Raw genomic sequence first — 17,484 nt, 5'->3', positions numbered from 1 at the left:
ATAATGACGTACATACCATTGTAGGGGAGCGAACAGCTTTCCCTCCACCTACCTTAGGTTCTCTGATGAGGGTCCTGTAAATTGGACGGACAAAAGACGAACGTACACGAGAAACACATACACACGTCTGTCATATAAGTTGTGTGTGACGCAGGAGCTTTCACAAACAAATGAAGACACAAAGCAGCAGGTAAGGCTGAGCATTTTATACGAGGTTGGGTGATAAGTGGAAAGTCGTGGAAAAACAGGATAGGACAAAGCATGATGAGCTAAGGGTGGTAAACCGGGGGCAACTGAGTGAGGCTTGTTCATTTGGACTCTTCTCAGGGTCCCTCCATCTTCAAAGAAAAGATGCTCCTTTTCCACAGGGAGAGTGTTTCTTCCATGAGCTCTGAGGACCTGCTTTAGGGAGGATGAGGAGGCCAGAGCGTCCTCCCAGAGTGTCCTCCCAGAGCGTCCCGGTTTTGGGGTGGTGTCACCCTGAACCCCATCCCTGTCCACCGATCTTCTGCTCGAGGTCCCCAGGACACCTTGTAATATCGGGAAGTCAAATCCCCGCCCCCCGGCTTCTGTGCTCTCACAGCTCTTCCCCTGAATCTTCTTTCTGGCCCTGCCCACCTGTCTGCTTTGTGTTCTGGTTCTTACTGAATGTGAGTCACCCTCAGATGCTCTTTGCGGCCGAACACATCTGCCTTATATTTGTGGCTCGACTGTGCACATCAGACAGCACGTACTCGGTAGAATTTGAATGAAACAAAAGCCGGGATGTATATGATCTGGTGGTTTTCCATTTGTATATCCAGTCTCTCCTTGTGGAGGGGAGGGAGGGAGGGGGGAGGGAGGGAAGGAAGGAAGGAAGGAAGGAAGGAAGGAAGGAAGGAAGGAAGGAAGGAAGGAAGGAAGGGACTGTTATCTAACTTCCATTATGCGGATTTCATTTTCAACACTGCATGTCAAGGAGCAACTCACCAGCGCTGACATGGTATCTGTTTTCAGGAGTATCCACCCTTGAATCCTATCCCATAATCCAAAGCTGAGGCGACAGGAAGAAGACAGAGACTCTATTCCTGTCACTAGGCCAAATAAGAGCCAAAGGCTTCTGAGGAGGCACTTAAAGAATTTTCGGTTTGCAATTGTGCAGAAGCTGTTGTTCAGGTAATTTAACATTGATTTTCATTTAAAAGGCAATTAAGACCCAATGGGCAGCCACTAACCACTTAGGTTAAATAAGCTTAGATTTAAATTGCTCCCTATTACCACCTTTGTGTCCTATGTTTGGGCTCTTTTATGGTAATTTAGCATGAGATAGGGTGGTGGCCCAATTGGATGGAACAGGGAACAAAGCCAGGGAGACATGATTGAAAGAGGAACTGGTTGGCACCAAACTGTTCCCACATTGCGATGGGTTCTAGTCTCTGTCCCTACTGGTAATATAGGTTAGTATAACACTCCAGTATTCTGGTTCCTTATATCTGCCATCCTAAAAATAGTGCCCATTTTTTTGCTCGTCAGTTTCACTTCTAGATATTTACCTTGAGATAATGAAGAGAGACAAGCTCACAACATTATGGGCAAGGATGTTCATTTCATTGTTATTTAACAGAGAGTGAAGAGAAACTGTGACTCACAGTGGCACCCCAAAATTGATGTTATCATTTTTTTGTTGTTTGTTTTACTTTATTATGGCAGAAACTCTTCAGGCTGTCTTGCAAAATGCATCGATATTGTCAGGCAGTGTCATATGGGAACATGTCTATTGTTGTGCTTATGACATTTTGGTTACTTATGCAATGCAAAATGTCTAAAGTAGATGGATTTGCAGTAATGTATTGCATGTGGCTATCTTTGGGTGGTGAAATAATAAGTGACTTTTTTCTTTTCCTGTGCTTTTCTAAATTTTCTGAACTTTCCATGAGGAACACACATTGGTTTTATAATTATAAAAAGCACTGACAACGATACTTGTGTTTTGTAATGTCTTTTTAAAAAATGTTCAGGGGTATGCTTAATACACACCACCTGAAGGATAAGGGTACATGCACATGCCAAATAATGAAGAAGTAGAATGAACTTCACTTGGGATAATTCTGATTCTTGCTTGAAAAAGTCAGCTAAGCCTCATTAAAGAATGTCGTTCACCTGGTCCTAGTGTAAAGGTGTAAGGTGCACCGTTCTGTGGAGCACATTTCTAAAATGTGCCCCGGTGACTCATGCATTTGTCTGCTAGGAAAAACAGTCATTTACTATGTTCCCCCGAAAATAAGACCTAGCCGGGCAATCAGCTCTAATGCGTCTTTTGGAGCAAAAATTAATATAAGACTCGGTCTTATTTTACTATAAGACTGGGTAATAAAATATAATATATAATATAGTATAGTATAATACCGGGTCTTATTTTACTATAATATAAGACCGGGTCTTATATTAATTTTTTGCTCCATTAGGGCTTATTTTCAGGGGATGTCTTATTTTTTCACGTACAACAATCTACCTTTATTTGAATACAGTCAGGTCATCTTCTTCTGGAACATCGTCGTAACGTACTAAATGCGTCCGTCTGGCTGATGATCTTACCTGGGGCTTCTTTTCGGGATAGGTCTTATTTTTGGGGAAACACGGTATGTCTGTTAGGAAAAGCAGTCATTTACTAGCCACCGATGTTGAGCTCATGGGATCCATTTCTGAATACCAGCACACGTCCACCATAAATCGTATGCTCTCCCATCTGAATATGCTTCATTCAACACCTTTCCTGATCCAACTGGATTAGTAGATACCGGGACAAAGAAAATCATTAGGTCCTACTGTTCTAATCCTACAAAGCTCCAGTGCGGTTGCTATGTAATTTTATTTTTTCAGATAGAACCTGCTTTGTGCTTTTCTGTGGGAAAATATTTTCAAACTGGTAAAGAAGCAATATTACTGTATTATGAGGCATAGCTCGGTAGGTCATTACCATAACTTCTAGCTGGAAGGTAATCTGTGTCATATTTTACTTCAAGGCTAAGATTGATTTTTATAAAAATCTTTAGTGCACTGAGGCTTAGCAATGTTTTTTTTTTTTTTTCTTTTTTCCTACGAAGAAGCAATTAGATACTGGAGTTTTCCAGAAATGTTAGGTGCGTGTAAGCGAAACCTTGATGTGGTGGTGAAGGTCTGATCATTCAGCATTTGAAGAGATGCGGCAGTTCCCGGTGAGAAAAATGCTCCTGGCACAGGGGCAGTTGTCACGACTCACAGGGCCAGGGGTGTCCACCATTTTCTTACATGTACATCTGTTTGGGAAATTGACAAATGCCTGAGATCACAAGGAAGGAAAGAATAACTACCCATATTTCTCCCACCAAGAACTGCCCATTATTTTTTCCAGATATGTGTGTCTGCATATATGTGGATAGACACATACATGCACACACACACGCAGTTTTAAAATGATACACACATTCTCTTTGTAGTCAAAGCAAGCCATATGCGTGTGTATTTTTGTATATATGTATAAATATGTTATAGAAATGTATGTCTTTAATGGTTTTATTCACATACGAACTTTAAGAAGGCGTATCTTCTTTGTGTGTATATAAATATATACATACTTCGCAATTAAAACGTTATATATGTTTTATTTGTATATATATGAGTGTATATATATGTATATATAATACATATATTTAAAGACTTTATGTATATAAAACACACACATTGCCTTTTATAAAAATATAAAACTAACAAGTAATCTTAAAAGGAGAACTAGATCTTTCACCATCTCTGCCATCAGCCCCTGTCTCCTCACCCGTTCCCTAGAGACAACAATATTGGGAATTTGGGGCCCATTCTTCTAGAAGTTTTTCTATAAAGGGTCAGATAGGAAATATTTTAGGCTTTGTGAGCCATTTGGTCTCTGTCATCACTACTCAACTCTGCAATTATAGAGCAAAAGCAATTACAGACAGCATGTAAACAAATGGGGCATAGTTGTTCAATAAAACTCCATTTGTTGACATGAAAATTTGAATTTTCTACATTGTCCATACATCCACAAATATGTGTATATGTCTATAGAACACCTATATTGTTGTTCATTTGTGCATTTTCTTTCATAAATGGTATCATAGTGTATGAATCATTTAAAACTTGCATTTTTATGTTTACTGAAAAAGAAACACAAAATTTTAAATTTACTGAAAAACACACGTACATGTGATTGTACTATGTCGTCTCTATAGATACCTTTCTCTCTATATGTCTCCGTGTTCATATAGCTATAGTTATTCACATGTAGCTTTAGTCCATTCTTTTCACAGCTGTATAGTATTCCATCGTAGGATGTGTCCTGTTTTTATGACGACAGGTATTTAGTTTGTCATCTTTTCTTTCCACAAGCAGTGGTGCAATTATATCCATCAGCATACGTCATGCATATGTTTTGTTAAGGTGGGCATTAGAAGCGGAACTGCTTTGTTATAAGGTGTGCACATTTTCTGTTTTAATAGAGATGAGTAAATGGGTTTCCAGACTGACAGTATCAATTTATATGTCCACTGGGAGACTTCTTCTAGTTCTTGGTTTGGGGGGGGAGGGGGTTTCATCCATTGCTGTTTTCCTCAGAGTGGGAACAAGGAAACGACCTTAGCTCTGTATCATCTTGTCTTGTCACCACAGATGGTAGTGTGGACCTTTATTTCCCTTTGGGTGAGTACAGACATTATTTTAACTCTTTGCTGGGGCACTTACACACGAGAGTAGCAATTTATATCAATAACCAGGTTTGGCAACATCTGCCAAGGTTGTCACACTCTGTGATTAAATGGCCATATGTGCCAGGGAACAGGAGGACAAATGGGGTTGTAATTAGGGTTTGCTATCTCTCCACCCGCCACCCCCACCATCCTTAACTTAGAATAACCTTGCTTTTGTAAACTAATTTCTGAATCAGGTCATTCCACTGAGAATGCTAGTTTTCTGATGGCATGTAAAGTATACTAATACTTTACATTTGTATATCTCTATAATTACACAGGGTCTGATTAAACAACACATCTAGAAACCTGCCTGGTTATGCAAAAGTCCAGAAACCTTTGGCTATTTTGCTTGATGCCATTGAAAACCATGACCAGAGGATACATGGTTACATTAAACCTTAACTGTTAAAATAATCAGGGAGGACACTGCATCATGACTGTGAAAGGAAATTTTACCTAATGTTATTTTAACATCCTTTAAATGCCACTGCCTAGGCAAAGCAGGCAGAGGAAACACACACATAAGCTCTTCTTAACCCCACAAGAATGACTACATTAATGCAATATTAAAAACACCCTTAATTCATAGAAGGGGTAAAAAAATAAAACTCTTCTCATTGTGTTACTGGTGTGACAGAGATGGATGATGGTTATGTAAGGACTTGGCATGTTCCAAAAAACCCTGGAAATATTGCTTGTCGACGTGGAGCTGTAATAAATGTGAAAGTAAATATCTGAAAGATTTATTAGCATTTTAAAATTTGCTTACTGATATATAAAATTCTAATCAGTTGTGCACAAGGGCTTTAACTAAAATAAAGTATTCAAGAAGATGACACAGGAAGCCAATGAATATTTCACTGTTAATCAAATATAGGATATATACATATATATATATATATATATATATATATATATATATGCACACACATATGAATTTTTCTTCTATATTTAGATCCCTCCCATCCAATTGATAAGTGCTTGAGAAAGGAAGGCCATCTTAGTACATGTAGTTTGCAGTTCTGACTGTAAGGAAAAAAGAAAAAAAACCTAATTTTTTTTTTACATCCAAAAGACTCACTTCCCCAGCCAATCCATTGCTCACTCTTTACAAAGCCATATTTAGACCCGGGATAGCTAAGCTCTTGTGCAACTCACTTCCACTTATTTAAGAAAAAAATCATAGATCTCTGTGAGCTTTTTGGGGTGAAAATGGGAAATTTACTTGGATGTCATGTTCCTTGAAGGTAAATAGAATACATTTTAAAGGTGATCACTAAAGTCCAACAGGGCACGGTGGATAATTTCCTCCTCAAAGCAGGCTCAAACTTTCCAACACTCTCGTTTGGTACATAATGTGTCAGGAGATTGGCCATCACCACACTGTAACTTACTAGAAAAAGTACAACCGCTTTTCCAAGGAAACACTGAGCCAAGCGTGTCAGCCGCGTTGGGGGAAGGGCAGGCGCGATGGCGTTTCCATCTTTTACTAGTATTTATGTGGGAAGTAGCATTATTGGAAGTCGTAAATACTGTCCCGTGGACATTTTGAATAATGCAGGAGTAGTGTAAGTAATTGGAAGTGCTTATATCCTGCCTTTAGACATTTCATTGCTCGTGAGTTAAAATTGGTTGTCAAGTGTGGACTCAGAGGACCGAGCAAGGTGCCCTATTCTGTCATGTGGTACATATTTAATGCTTGAAAGAACAAGAGAAGGGACACGTGCAGGAGAGAGAGGGAGGGAGTGCGGTGAGGTACCGCTGCCAGCTCGGTGCTTTGCACGCGCTTCGGGGAGCGTGGAGGCGGGACCCACGCAGCTTGGGCTTCCACCGCCTTCCCAGGGCTTCAAGACTTTGCAAAAGCATCGGGCGTCCAATTTGGCGAGTGTTTTTGGCGGCGAGGCCAAGGCGGCCGGGGAGGCTGGGCTGGGCGCGCGTTAGCGTCCCTGGCACCTCGGTGGCCTCCCTTTGTGTGTGACCCCGCGTTGATTGCCTGATTGCTCCTAGCTCGCGCGCTCCGCATATTCGGCACCTGCTGGCGACGACGGTGTCAGGCTGCCAGCAGCCAGGGCGAGCGCGGCGCGGCGCGCACGGCCCGGGACTGGTCATTTCCATTGCGAGCACGTGGGGGCCGTGCGCTGTTGCCTCGGACTTCTCCCGTGTTCTCCCGGGAGGAACCAGGAGGCACTTTTGCAGGCGACAATGAAATCTTGGCAGCTAATTGCAGTCGTGGGAGATGCCGTTCAGGTAAGACGGGAGGAGAAGGCTCTAAACGCTGTCAGGGAAGGAGCGGAGAGGGAGAGGCAGGGATGGAGAGCTGGCAGCTGATGCAAAGGCTTCCTGAAGCCCACTGACTCGCGGGAGGGGGTGGAAGAGGGACGGCGACCGGGGGCGGACGACAGAGGGGAGGAGTGTGCAAATTGACATTTTGGGCTGCCTGTGGCAGAGGAGCCGCCGTCAGCCGCTGTCCAACGTGCACGCAGAGAGGGTGGCGGCGTGTGCGCCTCCGGGACTGCCGATTAGAATAGGCTCCTGGCTGCGGAAATACTGGAAGACCGGAGCCGCGATGCAAGGCTGCGGCTGCGTTTGCAGCGCGTGAATGAGCCGCGGTATGTAAGGCCACCCCGGGAGCGTCGTGCAGGCTGGGCGCAAGGTTCGCGCTGCGCACCGGGGGCGCGGGCCTCCTGGGGAGGGTGAGGGGCGTCTGGAGTGACGGGGGAGCCCGGGGATGAATCGATTTTCTTTACCTACTAGAAGTTCGTGGGGGAACTTCGTTGCCCATGCTCATTGGACCCGCTTAACTTTATTTCCAGAGAGGAATAAGCGTTTATAAGAAACGGCGTGGAAGTCCCAATAGGCTCGCTCGCAAGGGCTTTGCAAGAGCTGCGCGGTGCTTTCAACGCGAGGTTGATGCAACCACTGGCCAGGTGGACCGTGCATTTGCAAAGTTGCCGGGCTCACGTTCCGAGGGGCCGTGCGTGTGCGTGTGCGGGCATGTGCACTGAATGTGTGTGTGTGTGTGTTTGTGTGTGTAAACATATCTACCATGCTAGTTGCGCTGGCATACTCTCTCCTCTGCTTCTCCTGGTTCCCAGGGAAGAGAGATGAAATGGACAGTATTGCAAATGCTTTGACTTGAGAAATAGGCTCTGGGGCCGTTTTATTAAATGAAACAAGAGGTGCCCTTTTTAAGAGATCAACTGGGGGAAATGTGCTTTGCCTTCCAAAGCGGTGGACTTAACTGGCAAGCATTTTAAAAATATGCAAAGTGTTGAATCCGACATGTATCAGCCTGGGAGGATCAGAGTCGACGACTCATTCAATCGCAGCCTGTTCCTCTAGCCATTATTTTCAGATTAGAGTGAAACTGGTTGGTTTACTTGTTTCTGTTGGCAAGGGCTCTCTGTGCTCCCCCCACCCACTTAACAGGGTCTCCAGGGGAATTCTGAATCCGAAAGTTTTGTTGGCAAGATCATCTTAGTAAAATGCTTATTAAATGATTGGCTAAAAACAGAGTCACTTTCTGAGTATCTTTCGATGTCTCATAATTTACTCATTGTTTACATGGTTTAAATTGGTCCCACAGAAATGAATGCGGTTTATCATGGAGGCGGTCAAAAATGATTGTGTAATCCTTTCTCTGGGTAGCTGGGTAGTAAATTGTTTGGTTTAAGACTGAAATCTTTTTCCGTGTGTTGCCTATTTTTTACCAACATGTATCTTTAATAATCTGGAAGGCGTGAGTATAAGTGTGCTTGTGACACGGGCTACGTAACTTGCCTTTGCGGTTCACTGCGTTTAAGTTTGAAGAGGGTTGTTCTTCAAGTAAGTAAACTAAAGTCAATCGGTGACAGCTGTTTACCACCGGCGTTCATAGGTCACAAAGGCAGCATCCATGATTTTCGTACAAGAAGCAGGGTTTTTCAACTCTTCTCTGCCCACTCACACTCCCCACACCTGCCAATGGTGGCTCTGTAGGAGAATACTCACAGATTATGAAGAGAAAACTGCTTCTCTGAGGAGTGGACGGAGTATTACCTACCGGTGAAGGTTTCCTCTCACCTTCTCTTGCTGGCCTGCCTTTTCTCTTTTCCCTCCCTCCCTCTTTCTTTCCCTCCCTCCCTTCCTTTCTTCTCTCCCACCCCCTGTCTCTCTCATCCACCTGTATTTCTGTCCATCTGTCTGTCTTTATTCTTGTACCCGGAACACGGAAAGCTTTTCAGGTATCTTTTACTACATTTTTATTTTAACAAATGTTTCGCAGCCTGAGGGATAATCAGAACGTGACTTTCTTTTTCCTTTTTCGTATTCTCTGCTCATGTCCAAGAATTAATCAGAATCAGGCAATCCACTGTACACCAATCATATAGAAAAATGAATATTCAAACTTTTCTTGTCATTTCATTTTAACCAAGCAGACTCTTGGAGAATGCCTCTACTACATGAAACAAGCTGGGTCTTTTCTCTGTTGCCACCAAAGGATCGCTTTTTTCAACAGGGCACCATGTCTGGTGTAACTTTATTGGGCTCAGCATATTTTCACGCGTGTCTTCTATAACCTTGTACTTCAAACTTCTATTTTCCCTATTACCTGTCTTAGTTTTAGACCCTGGATTCATTTTAATATGTATTTTCTTGGACTTAGTAGATATAACCATCAGCCTTGACTTAACAGGCCAGCTTATTTAAGTACCATAAACATAGTTTATTCCCCCCCCCTTTGTTTTTCCAATTTTTTTCTCTCTCCACATGTATGACACAAAATTTGAATTAGATTTCAGGTAAAGGCTTTTAACAACAATCACCTTCCTTTATAGTTGTGAGATTTTGAGAATATATGGTCCTATTTTGAGAATATTATATGAAAATCAGAGAACATACTCCTTACCATTTTCTGTTAGATTACAGACAACCTTGTTGGATGCGTCAATCTCGAGCTAAATAACTATTGCAGTGTCCAGTGAAAGACAATTTTGGTCTTGTTTTCTGTCTAAATTTACAATTTTTATATTAGGTGTTTGAACAAAGTTGCAGTACCAGAGGAATGGAATGTGATTCAAAAGAGGGGCAACATTTATGAAATAATAGTAAAACTCATTATTAAATTTCATTTATGTTTCAATTTTAGCTTTTTCAAAACTTCACAGGCAAAAACTTTACAAAGTATCCAAATTATTGCAGAGAGGGTTGGAGTAAATTCTTTGAAAGTAATGCTGGAGGAATGAAAATGGCAGTCCCTTGATGAAATGTTATTCCTTATCTTGTATTGATTTTCCAACAAACGTGAAAGCAAATCAGGAGAAGCAGCACGGGCCCTTAAAGTTTTTTGCACTTTAAAGTGTTGGTGTCGATCTGAAAACTTCAGGATGTCGTAGGTGACACAGCAGGTCTTTGTACACATTTGTGGGTCTGCATGTTTGTCCTTTCATGTCTCGGCCTTTATTTTCATGCAGAGTTGAGCATTTGCATGTATTATGAGCAATCATAAAACAGGAGCCAATAAGGACGTAAAGAAGTTTTTAGTGATGCACTTTACTTTGTTTTCACTAAATCCTATATGACAAAAGAGCAGTCCTGACCATTTAGTATGCATGCCATGCCCCCTCTGCTTGCACGACACTAAAAGAAAGAAATCTGTAAAAGTCAGCTTTTAGCACACAGGACTTGCCTTGGCAACCTTTACATTTAATTATTCAGTAACTATAATGTCCCAAACAGTGTTCCGGAGTGTGTTTTGATTAATAGATGTAAAGTTTATATGAAAAGTTGTGGGGTGCCTGTGTGTGTGCCCAAAAAAGCTGAAACACCTTGTGTCAGCTTGAAGCGACTCGTTTTTGATTCAGCAAAACTAGGTTATGAATTCAAGCAATTAAAAATGACAAAAAGCCCAATTTCCCTGCCTAGATTAATACACTTCCAATTTTTCCTGCTCCATAAAAATTTCAAAGTGTTCTTTCTGGTTAGGTGTTTGCATAACCTATAGGGTATTGGAAGGCCGCCATTTTACATTTGCTTATGAAGTCTGAAGACTTTGATGTAGTGAAGGTAAATGGGATTAATTGGACGGTCTTAACGCAATTTTGTATTTGCAAGTTCTCATGAAATTATTTCAGTTGGGTTTAAAGGAAAAGCAAGAAGAGCAGTTGTTAGCTCCCTGGCATTAATTGGTGGTGAATAATCTTTCAGCTAGTTCCGGTGTCACGGAGGCCAGAGCAGACTTTTCAAACAATGATATAATTGTAGCAGGAATAGTGTATCCACGTCCCCAGGATGGCACGATATATATATATATATTTCTCATGCAATGGTGGGCATCTCTGTTACTTTTCCTCTACTTCTGGAGACTTGACGTCTGAAATTCTGGGTTCGTGTTTACCTAGGGAGCCAAAGCTCACTGTTCTTTAAAATGGACCTTTTTTACTTACAGAGAAATTAGTAGTCATGACCAGCTGCTTTGAATTCCCTGCAGTTTTTGGTTAGTGTGGTACATTTTCTAGCCTGCTTTGCTGGACCTTGATCGCACAGAGCATATACACACACAGACCATCAGAAAGTCAGGCCTCGGTCAGTACCGGCTCCTTCACTGTCAATCCAGCAATACCCACGTGAGTCAGGGTGGCCTGTATGCCGGACGTCTGCTTGGGAAAGAGGACCCCTTAAGAACCGTATATTAGGAAGGCCGCTGCCAACCTTTCCTTCCCTTTCTTCTTCATGATAATTCTGCGTCTGCATTTGCTACACGACTGCTGATATATTTCTTTGTTGTTTAATTGAAATTTCTACTCATGGGGAAATCAGTTGCTTCTTTGCTAATGAGATACAAGTACCGGTTGTGTCAAGTATAGTTATTTGCGTGTATAACTAGAGGCCTTCCATTTTCATGGTCATGATGAGGATGGTGAAGATAGCGAAGGCATCACACATCAACAGGAAGTCACAGTGTGATGCCAGTTTCTCCCTGGGCACTTGCAGCCTCTGGATGTCAGGTGTTGGCCTGGGACCTCCACCATATTTTCTCTGGTTCCTTACTGCGACTCTGCAAGGTAGGTATTGCTATGCCTAATTTAGAGACAGGGAAGCGATCTTTTTGTAATCAGGATAAGCAATTAAGCGCCAGGTCTTTCAGATTTCAGTATACCAAGATACCACTGAAATGAACTCCTCTGAATTTAGAAAGATACACAAAATTGGGACTTCACAGATGCCCTGAGCCAGTGGTTCTTAACCATGAGCAGTTTTCTCACTCCCTTCCTCTCCACGGGCAACATTTGGCAACATATTGGAGACATTTTGGTTGTAACATTTGGGCAGGAGGTGCTCCTGGCATCTATTGGATGGAGACCTGGGATGCTGCTTAGCGTTGTAGGGTGCACAGGACGCTCTCTCCCCCCAAACAACAAAGAATTGTTCAGCCTATACCGCCCGTGGTTCTGAGGTTGAGAAATGCTGCCTACACGACATCGGTGGTGCTCTAATATCTACATACTCTGATTTTTCAAGACAATGGATAAGGTTTGTGAATTTTGGTTATTAAAACGTTTAAAATCTCCGATTGGATACTATGAATAGAATCGTGCTACAAAATTAGCAGGCCCATCTTTTCTTACCATCGGACTTAACATTTTACGGCTGCCTACTTTGGCGTCTTTCCTTATAAATATGGCATGGGTCATTGTGATTTCAGTACCTGCTTCTGCTTGATTTACTCAGGGTTACCTCTGACAAGTGCTGGAAAACAAAACTTTCTGTAGTACTGATGTCCGTAGAAGAGGAATGCAACGTCACTCAAATGAGTCATCCAGCAGTCATTCTCTGAACCTTCCTTCTTCCCCTGTCAGCCTTCAAACACCACTATTTTCTCTGTATTTTTAAGGGTTTGACACATTGGTTTATTTGCTTATTTAATAAACACTTAAGTAATGTTTGATATGTGCCAAACACGGTTGTATATGCTTTAAAATATTGATTAGTTTATTCCTTAACGCAAGTGCAAGGTGTTGATGTTGCTGTTATCTACTTTTTACAAAGGAGAGAGCCATGGCCCAGAGAAGTTGAGTAATTTTCCCAAGGTCACACAGCCTCTAAGTGGTACAGCTGGGATTTAAACTCCAAAGCCTGTGCTACTAACCACCGTGCCATCATCTTTAATAAATTGAGTTTCTAAAATGCACAGGTGCATAATTGTGTAGGTAACATCTTCACTTGAGTTTTGAAACAAAAGACATTTTTAGTTTCATCGTTTCATCAAGAAAACTACATTTTTGTGTGTGTGTGTTTTTTGTTGTTTTTTTTAATGATAATGCCCACAGTTTTATTTTACACTATTTACCTACTTCTAAATATGCACTGAACCAGGGTCAGGACTTGTGAAATCTCTTTACATGGCCTCCTCCCACAACAGAAACCACCAACAGGAAACATACCATGTTTCTCTGAAAATAAGACTGGGTCTTATATTAATTTTTGCTCCAAAAGACGCATTAGGGTTTACGTTCAGGGGATGTCATCCTGAAAAATCATTCTAGGGCTTATTTTCCGGTTTGGTCTTATTTTCGGGGAAACATGGTAATATTCAGAAGGACATAATCCACAGAGTGAATGACCTTTGTTTTATTCCCTACTTAATTGGGGTATTGGAAAACTAGAGAGAGAATTCAACTGGATCACCTAAGAGGTCATCAGGAAACTTAGCTCTGGTTTACTGGCACTTCTAGAATTTTCTAGGGAGCCGGGTGTGGTCCGTACCAAGCGGGACATGGTGGGTGCGGGTATATTGATGACCCACTTGATCTCGCTGAAACCACTCTGTTTATTTTCCCTTTATTTACACCGGGGGAATGACCACACCTATCTCATCCTCTGTCGAATTTCCAGCTTGTAGTATAACCTCTGAAGAGAAAAACAATTTGAGCCGATTTTTAACTAGAAGTGCCAGTGTGACACTCTTTATTCTGTGTTAGAGGAAGAAAAGATCTCGCAAGTCTGCTACTAAACATGCATACATGGCTTGTTCAAACAACCAAGATGGGAGTAGAGACCCTCAATACGTTTTAGTTGAATGAATGAATGAATGAATGGATGGAAAAAGTTATATTACAGTTCTTCTTAGTAGGGGAAGGATAGGTTTGTACTTTACAGGGAAACATTTTATATCTTGAAGACAAAATATTGGAGGAAGAAGACACTGAAGTCTGGACAACCGATCTGATAGACGGTCAGTCCCATGCCAGCTGCCTCCTCTGCCTCCTGACGCAAACTTTACGTTACATAAGTGTTGGTACATAGACCCTTGTGCATTGCTCCACAAAAAAGCTCAAAAATTCAGAGCCGCAGAAAGGACTGGTAAGGCACAGATTTTTGTTATGACAGGGAAGGGTGACCTCACCCCCACCCATGAACACCGTTGGTCTGGCTGTCCAGCAAGGCCACAGACAGAGAGGAGCTCGTAAGCCACCCTCCCTCAACCTTGGGACAGTCTGGGAACTAAGCTGCAAGTGGAAATCATTACGGTTCTTCCTGTATATTTCAGGCTTGATGAACTCATATTTACACAAAGAAAGCAAGGAGTGAATCCCATTTCAGAACTGTCAAAAGACTGATGTTGGATCCATTATCGTCACTTTTTTTTTTTTAATACAGTTCATTGAATTGGCCTATTCCATCTAAGTGTTGGTTCAGGAAATGGTTTAAAATTAAACCAGAATTGGTTGTTCAGTGATAAATAAATGGGAATAAACTCACAGAGCTAAGACTATCCGATCAGGTTTTGTAGGTGTTGTCTATTAGTCTCTAGTGCTAATATATATATATCAGCCTCTTCTTTGCCAATATTTTATCTTCAAGAAATGTTTCCGTTTCTCTTGAAAGTACAAACCCACCCATCCCTTTACTAAGAAGAATTGTAATATAATATATATATTATATTATATATATATATATATATATATATATATATAGCTTAATTGGCTAAAAGAAAAAAAAAGAATAGGAAAGTGGATTTAAAATAGTCCTTTTAATTCCATAGCCAGTGGAGTTGGTATCTAACATGTTTCTCCATTTAATGTGAGTCTGCTTTTAAAAATAATGACAACCAGTGATAAACTTTGTGAGCCATTAAAAAGAGTGCATCCAACAAGGGGAAAATGTATTTCTGCTGAATCCTTCTTATAAAATGTGCCCAGGGAACTGAAAATGTAGAGGTTACATCAATGGTCTAAGTGGTTCAAGCTTCAACTGCTGCTGCTGATAAAAGAAATCGAGTTTTCTTGTAATGCACTTGGTAGTTGCTCAATATATAGAATTATGCGTTATTATCATTATTTCTGGTACTGTCTAGTGATTTGCAATGAGCCATACAATGTTCTAACATCTGGATATGGGTTATTGAACTCTATGGGGTGGGTATTGCTATGATACCCATTTTTCATGGAGGGAGACTGAGACTTGAGATGATTATTCTAGAGTTACCAACAGCTAGTGAGTAGAAGGACTAGTAATGAAATTTGAAACTGGATGACTTCATGTCCCTCCTCTTTTTGACTCAAAATCATAAGAATCTTTGTTCCAACATGGGTGAAAAGTGAATCTGACGTGCGCATAGATCAGATTTGTTTAGTCCTAGGAGGTCCCTGTGATTATTGGGGTTAACCTTCTCATCACCTTGGCTGAGTATGTGGGTGGGTGGGTGGATGGACGGATGGATGGGTGGATGGATGGATGGACGGCTGGATGGACGGACGGACGGATGGGTGAATGGGTGAATGGGTAGATGGATGGATAGATAGACTGACTAATGATACAGATGGAAAATGGCCAGCGTATGAACATAGTTTTCAGAAAAATAAATGTAAATACCAGCCAGTGTATGAAAATATATTCATATATACATGTATGTGTATGTGTGTGTATGTATATATTTGTATGCCCATGAAAGCTTGATCTGTACATATAAATATTTCACATATCATATTAAAAAACAATATATGTGATTTGTTAGACATTTTGTACACTTTGTTGGAGAGAGTGTGACTTGGTACATTCTCTTGTGGAAGACAGTGCAGAAATTTTGGAAAAAACTGCCATATCCCTTGACCCCAGCGTTCACGTCTCTAGGATTTCTGCAATTGCTCAAGGTTGCAAGGATGCATCTTGGTCAAGTGCAGCATAGCGTACAGTGGGAGGAAAACCTGGACCAAACGCACTGCCCGACAGTAGGGTCTGGATTCCAGGAGCAAGGTGGGTCTGCGTGGCCTTGGAACGATGCCTGAGTGTTGCAGAAGAGTCCACACTTCAGAACGGGGTCCGGGACACTTTGTTATAAAACAGACGTATGCACGTGGATGTTTCCTATACATGGCAGCGCTGTGAAGACAACGGAGGGCCGGTGAAAGGCATGTACCGTTGTGGTTCCTGTGGACTGTGATTAGGAAAAGAACAAGGCGAAACAGAAAGTTTGACTTTTAAGATTGTGCAAGAGGCATAAGCTCGTGACGCCTGCCGTACGTCTGGGAAGGCTAATGCGTGCAGTTAACGTGGTGGTTTTGTGCACTTCAGAATTGTTCAGAGGGTAGAGTTCATGTTTAGTGTTCCACACACACACACACACACACACACACACACACAAAGGGACACAAGGAAACTTTTAAGGTGATGGATGTGCTCATTACCTTGATTGTAGTGATGCTATCACGGGTGGATACGTGTATCCAAACTAATCAAATTTTACTCAACGTGTCCAGTTATTTTGTATATCAATTATAGCTATTTAACATGTCCAGTTATTTTGTATCTCAATTATAGCTCAGTGAAGCTGTTAGATAAGATTATACCTCTGTTCCTTTTGATTTTCAACACACATGCGCTTAGATAATTAAAAAAACAATACTTTGTTAAAAAAAAAAAAAGAAAAAGAAAAAGAGCTTCCGTTTTTCAAACAACCTGTGATCAGCCCCTCCCCGAGCTCAGATAGGTCAGCTTGGCTATCGACACAGATCTGTCTGGTAGACATCGGCGATCCAAATTGCTTTGAAAATGTGCTTCAGAGGGACTTCAAAGGACGTAAAGAAACCTCAGAGTGGCTTGATTTGAAATTATGTTCTGGCTGAGGCATGGGGTCGGTACGCACTCGGAAATGGCATGGCTGGCTGTTGGCAATTTCTGAAAACGGTGAAGCTAAGTGTTCACTGTAATGGTTTGGCCACAGAGGAACCCAACATCTTCTGGACGCTGCAGACACTTGTCATTCATCGGAGCTACTGCAAAATCATGATCCTTTTCCTGTCAGCTGCGTGTGTCTGTCAGCCACGGTGGGCTGCTAAAAGTTGTATACTATTATTTTTTTATTCATCTCTGGGTCATTTCATCTTCCTGTGCAAGCCACATGAATGGCTGTGCAGGAAAATTGTATTTCGGGCAGCCTCTCCCACAGTGAAGGATGTGTACTATATATTTATGAAAACACTGCAATAACAAAACCCTTTATATAGCCTTTCAATTTGCTGTAAAGGCAGATAAAATATTTTTATCTCGAACTGAACTTCATACCTTGGGAGATTCAGTGGGCCCGGCTCAGAATAATAAAACACTTCAGAGAAAGGCAGGCGCTGTGCAGATTGCTTCAGACACCTGTGCACCTTCCTCGGCAGATTTCAGTTCCTTTCAACATACCAGGTGAACCTCCAAAACCTAGAACTAATCAGAGTAACCTAAGCGTCATCACATAGGAAAAATATTGTTTGTACTCAGG

At 41.6% G+C, this 17,484-nt stretch overlaps 1 protein-coding gene across 34 annotated transcripts in view; it reads left to right on the top strand.

Annotated features, from left to right (window-relative positions):
* The window catches only part of RBFOX1 (RNA binding fox-1 homolog 1), a 2,003,336-nt gene that overhangs the window by 960,973 nt on the left and 1,024,879 nt on the right, over nt 1–17,484 (top strand). Inside the window, exon 1 of one of the 34 annotated variants that reach the window (XM_074323055.2) lies at nt 6,599–6,986. The exons of 31 other annotated variants lie outside the window; for them this stretch is intronic. In XM_074323055.2, the coding sequence (XP_074179156.1) occupies nt 6,942–6,986 (45 nt within the window). In that variant the 5' untranslated portion in view covers nt 6,599–6,941. Of the gene's footprint in view, nt 1–6,598; nt 6,987–7,192; nt 7,349–17,484 lie in introns of those variants that run through there. 2 more of the 34 variants (XM_074323057.2, XM_074323065.2) reach the window with 2 other exon arrangements.

Source organism: Rhinolophus sinicus, chromosome 10, assembly GCF_057876585.1.
Source record: "Rhinolophus sinicus isolate RSI-liver-muscle chromosome 10, RSI-T2T, whole genome shotgun sequence".
Taxonomy (NCBI): domain Eukaryota; kingdom Metazoa; phylum Chordata; class Mammalia; order Chiroptera; family Rhinolophidae; genus Rhinolophus; species Rhinolophus sinicus.
The sequence above is the reverse complement of the archived record's forward strand: the minus strand, read 5'-3'. Positions and strand labels throughout refer to the sequence as shown.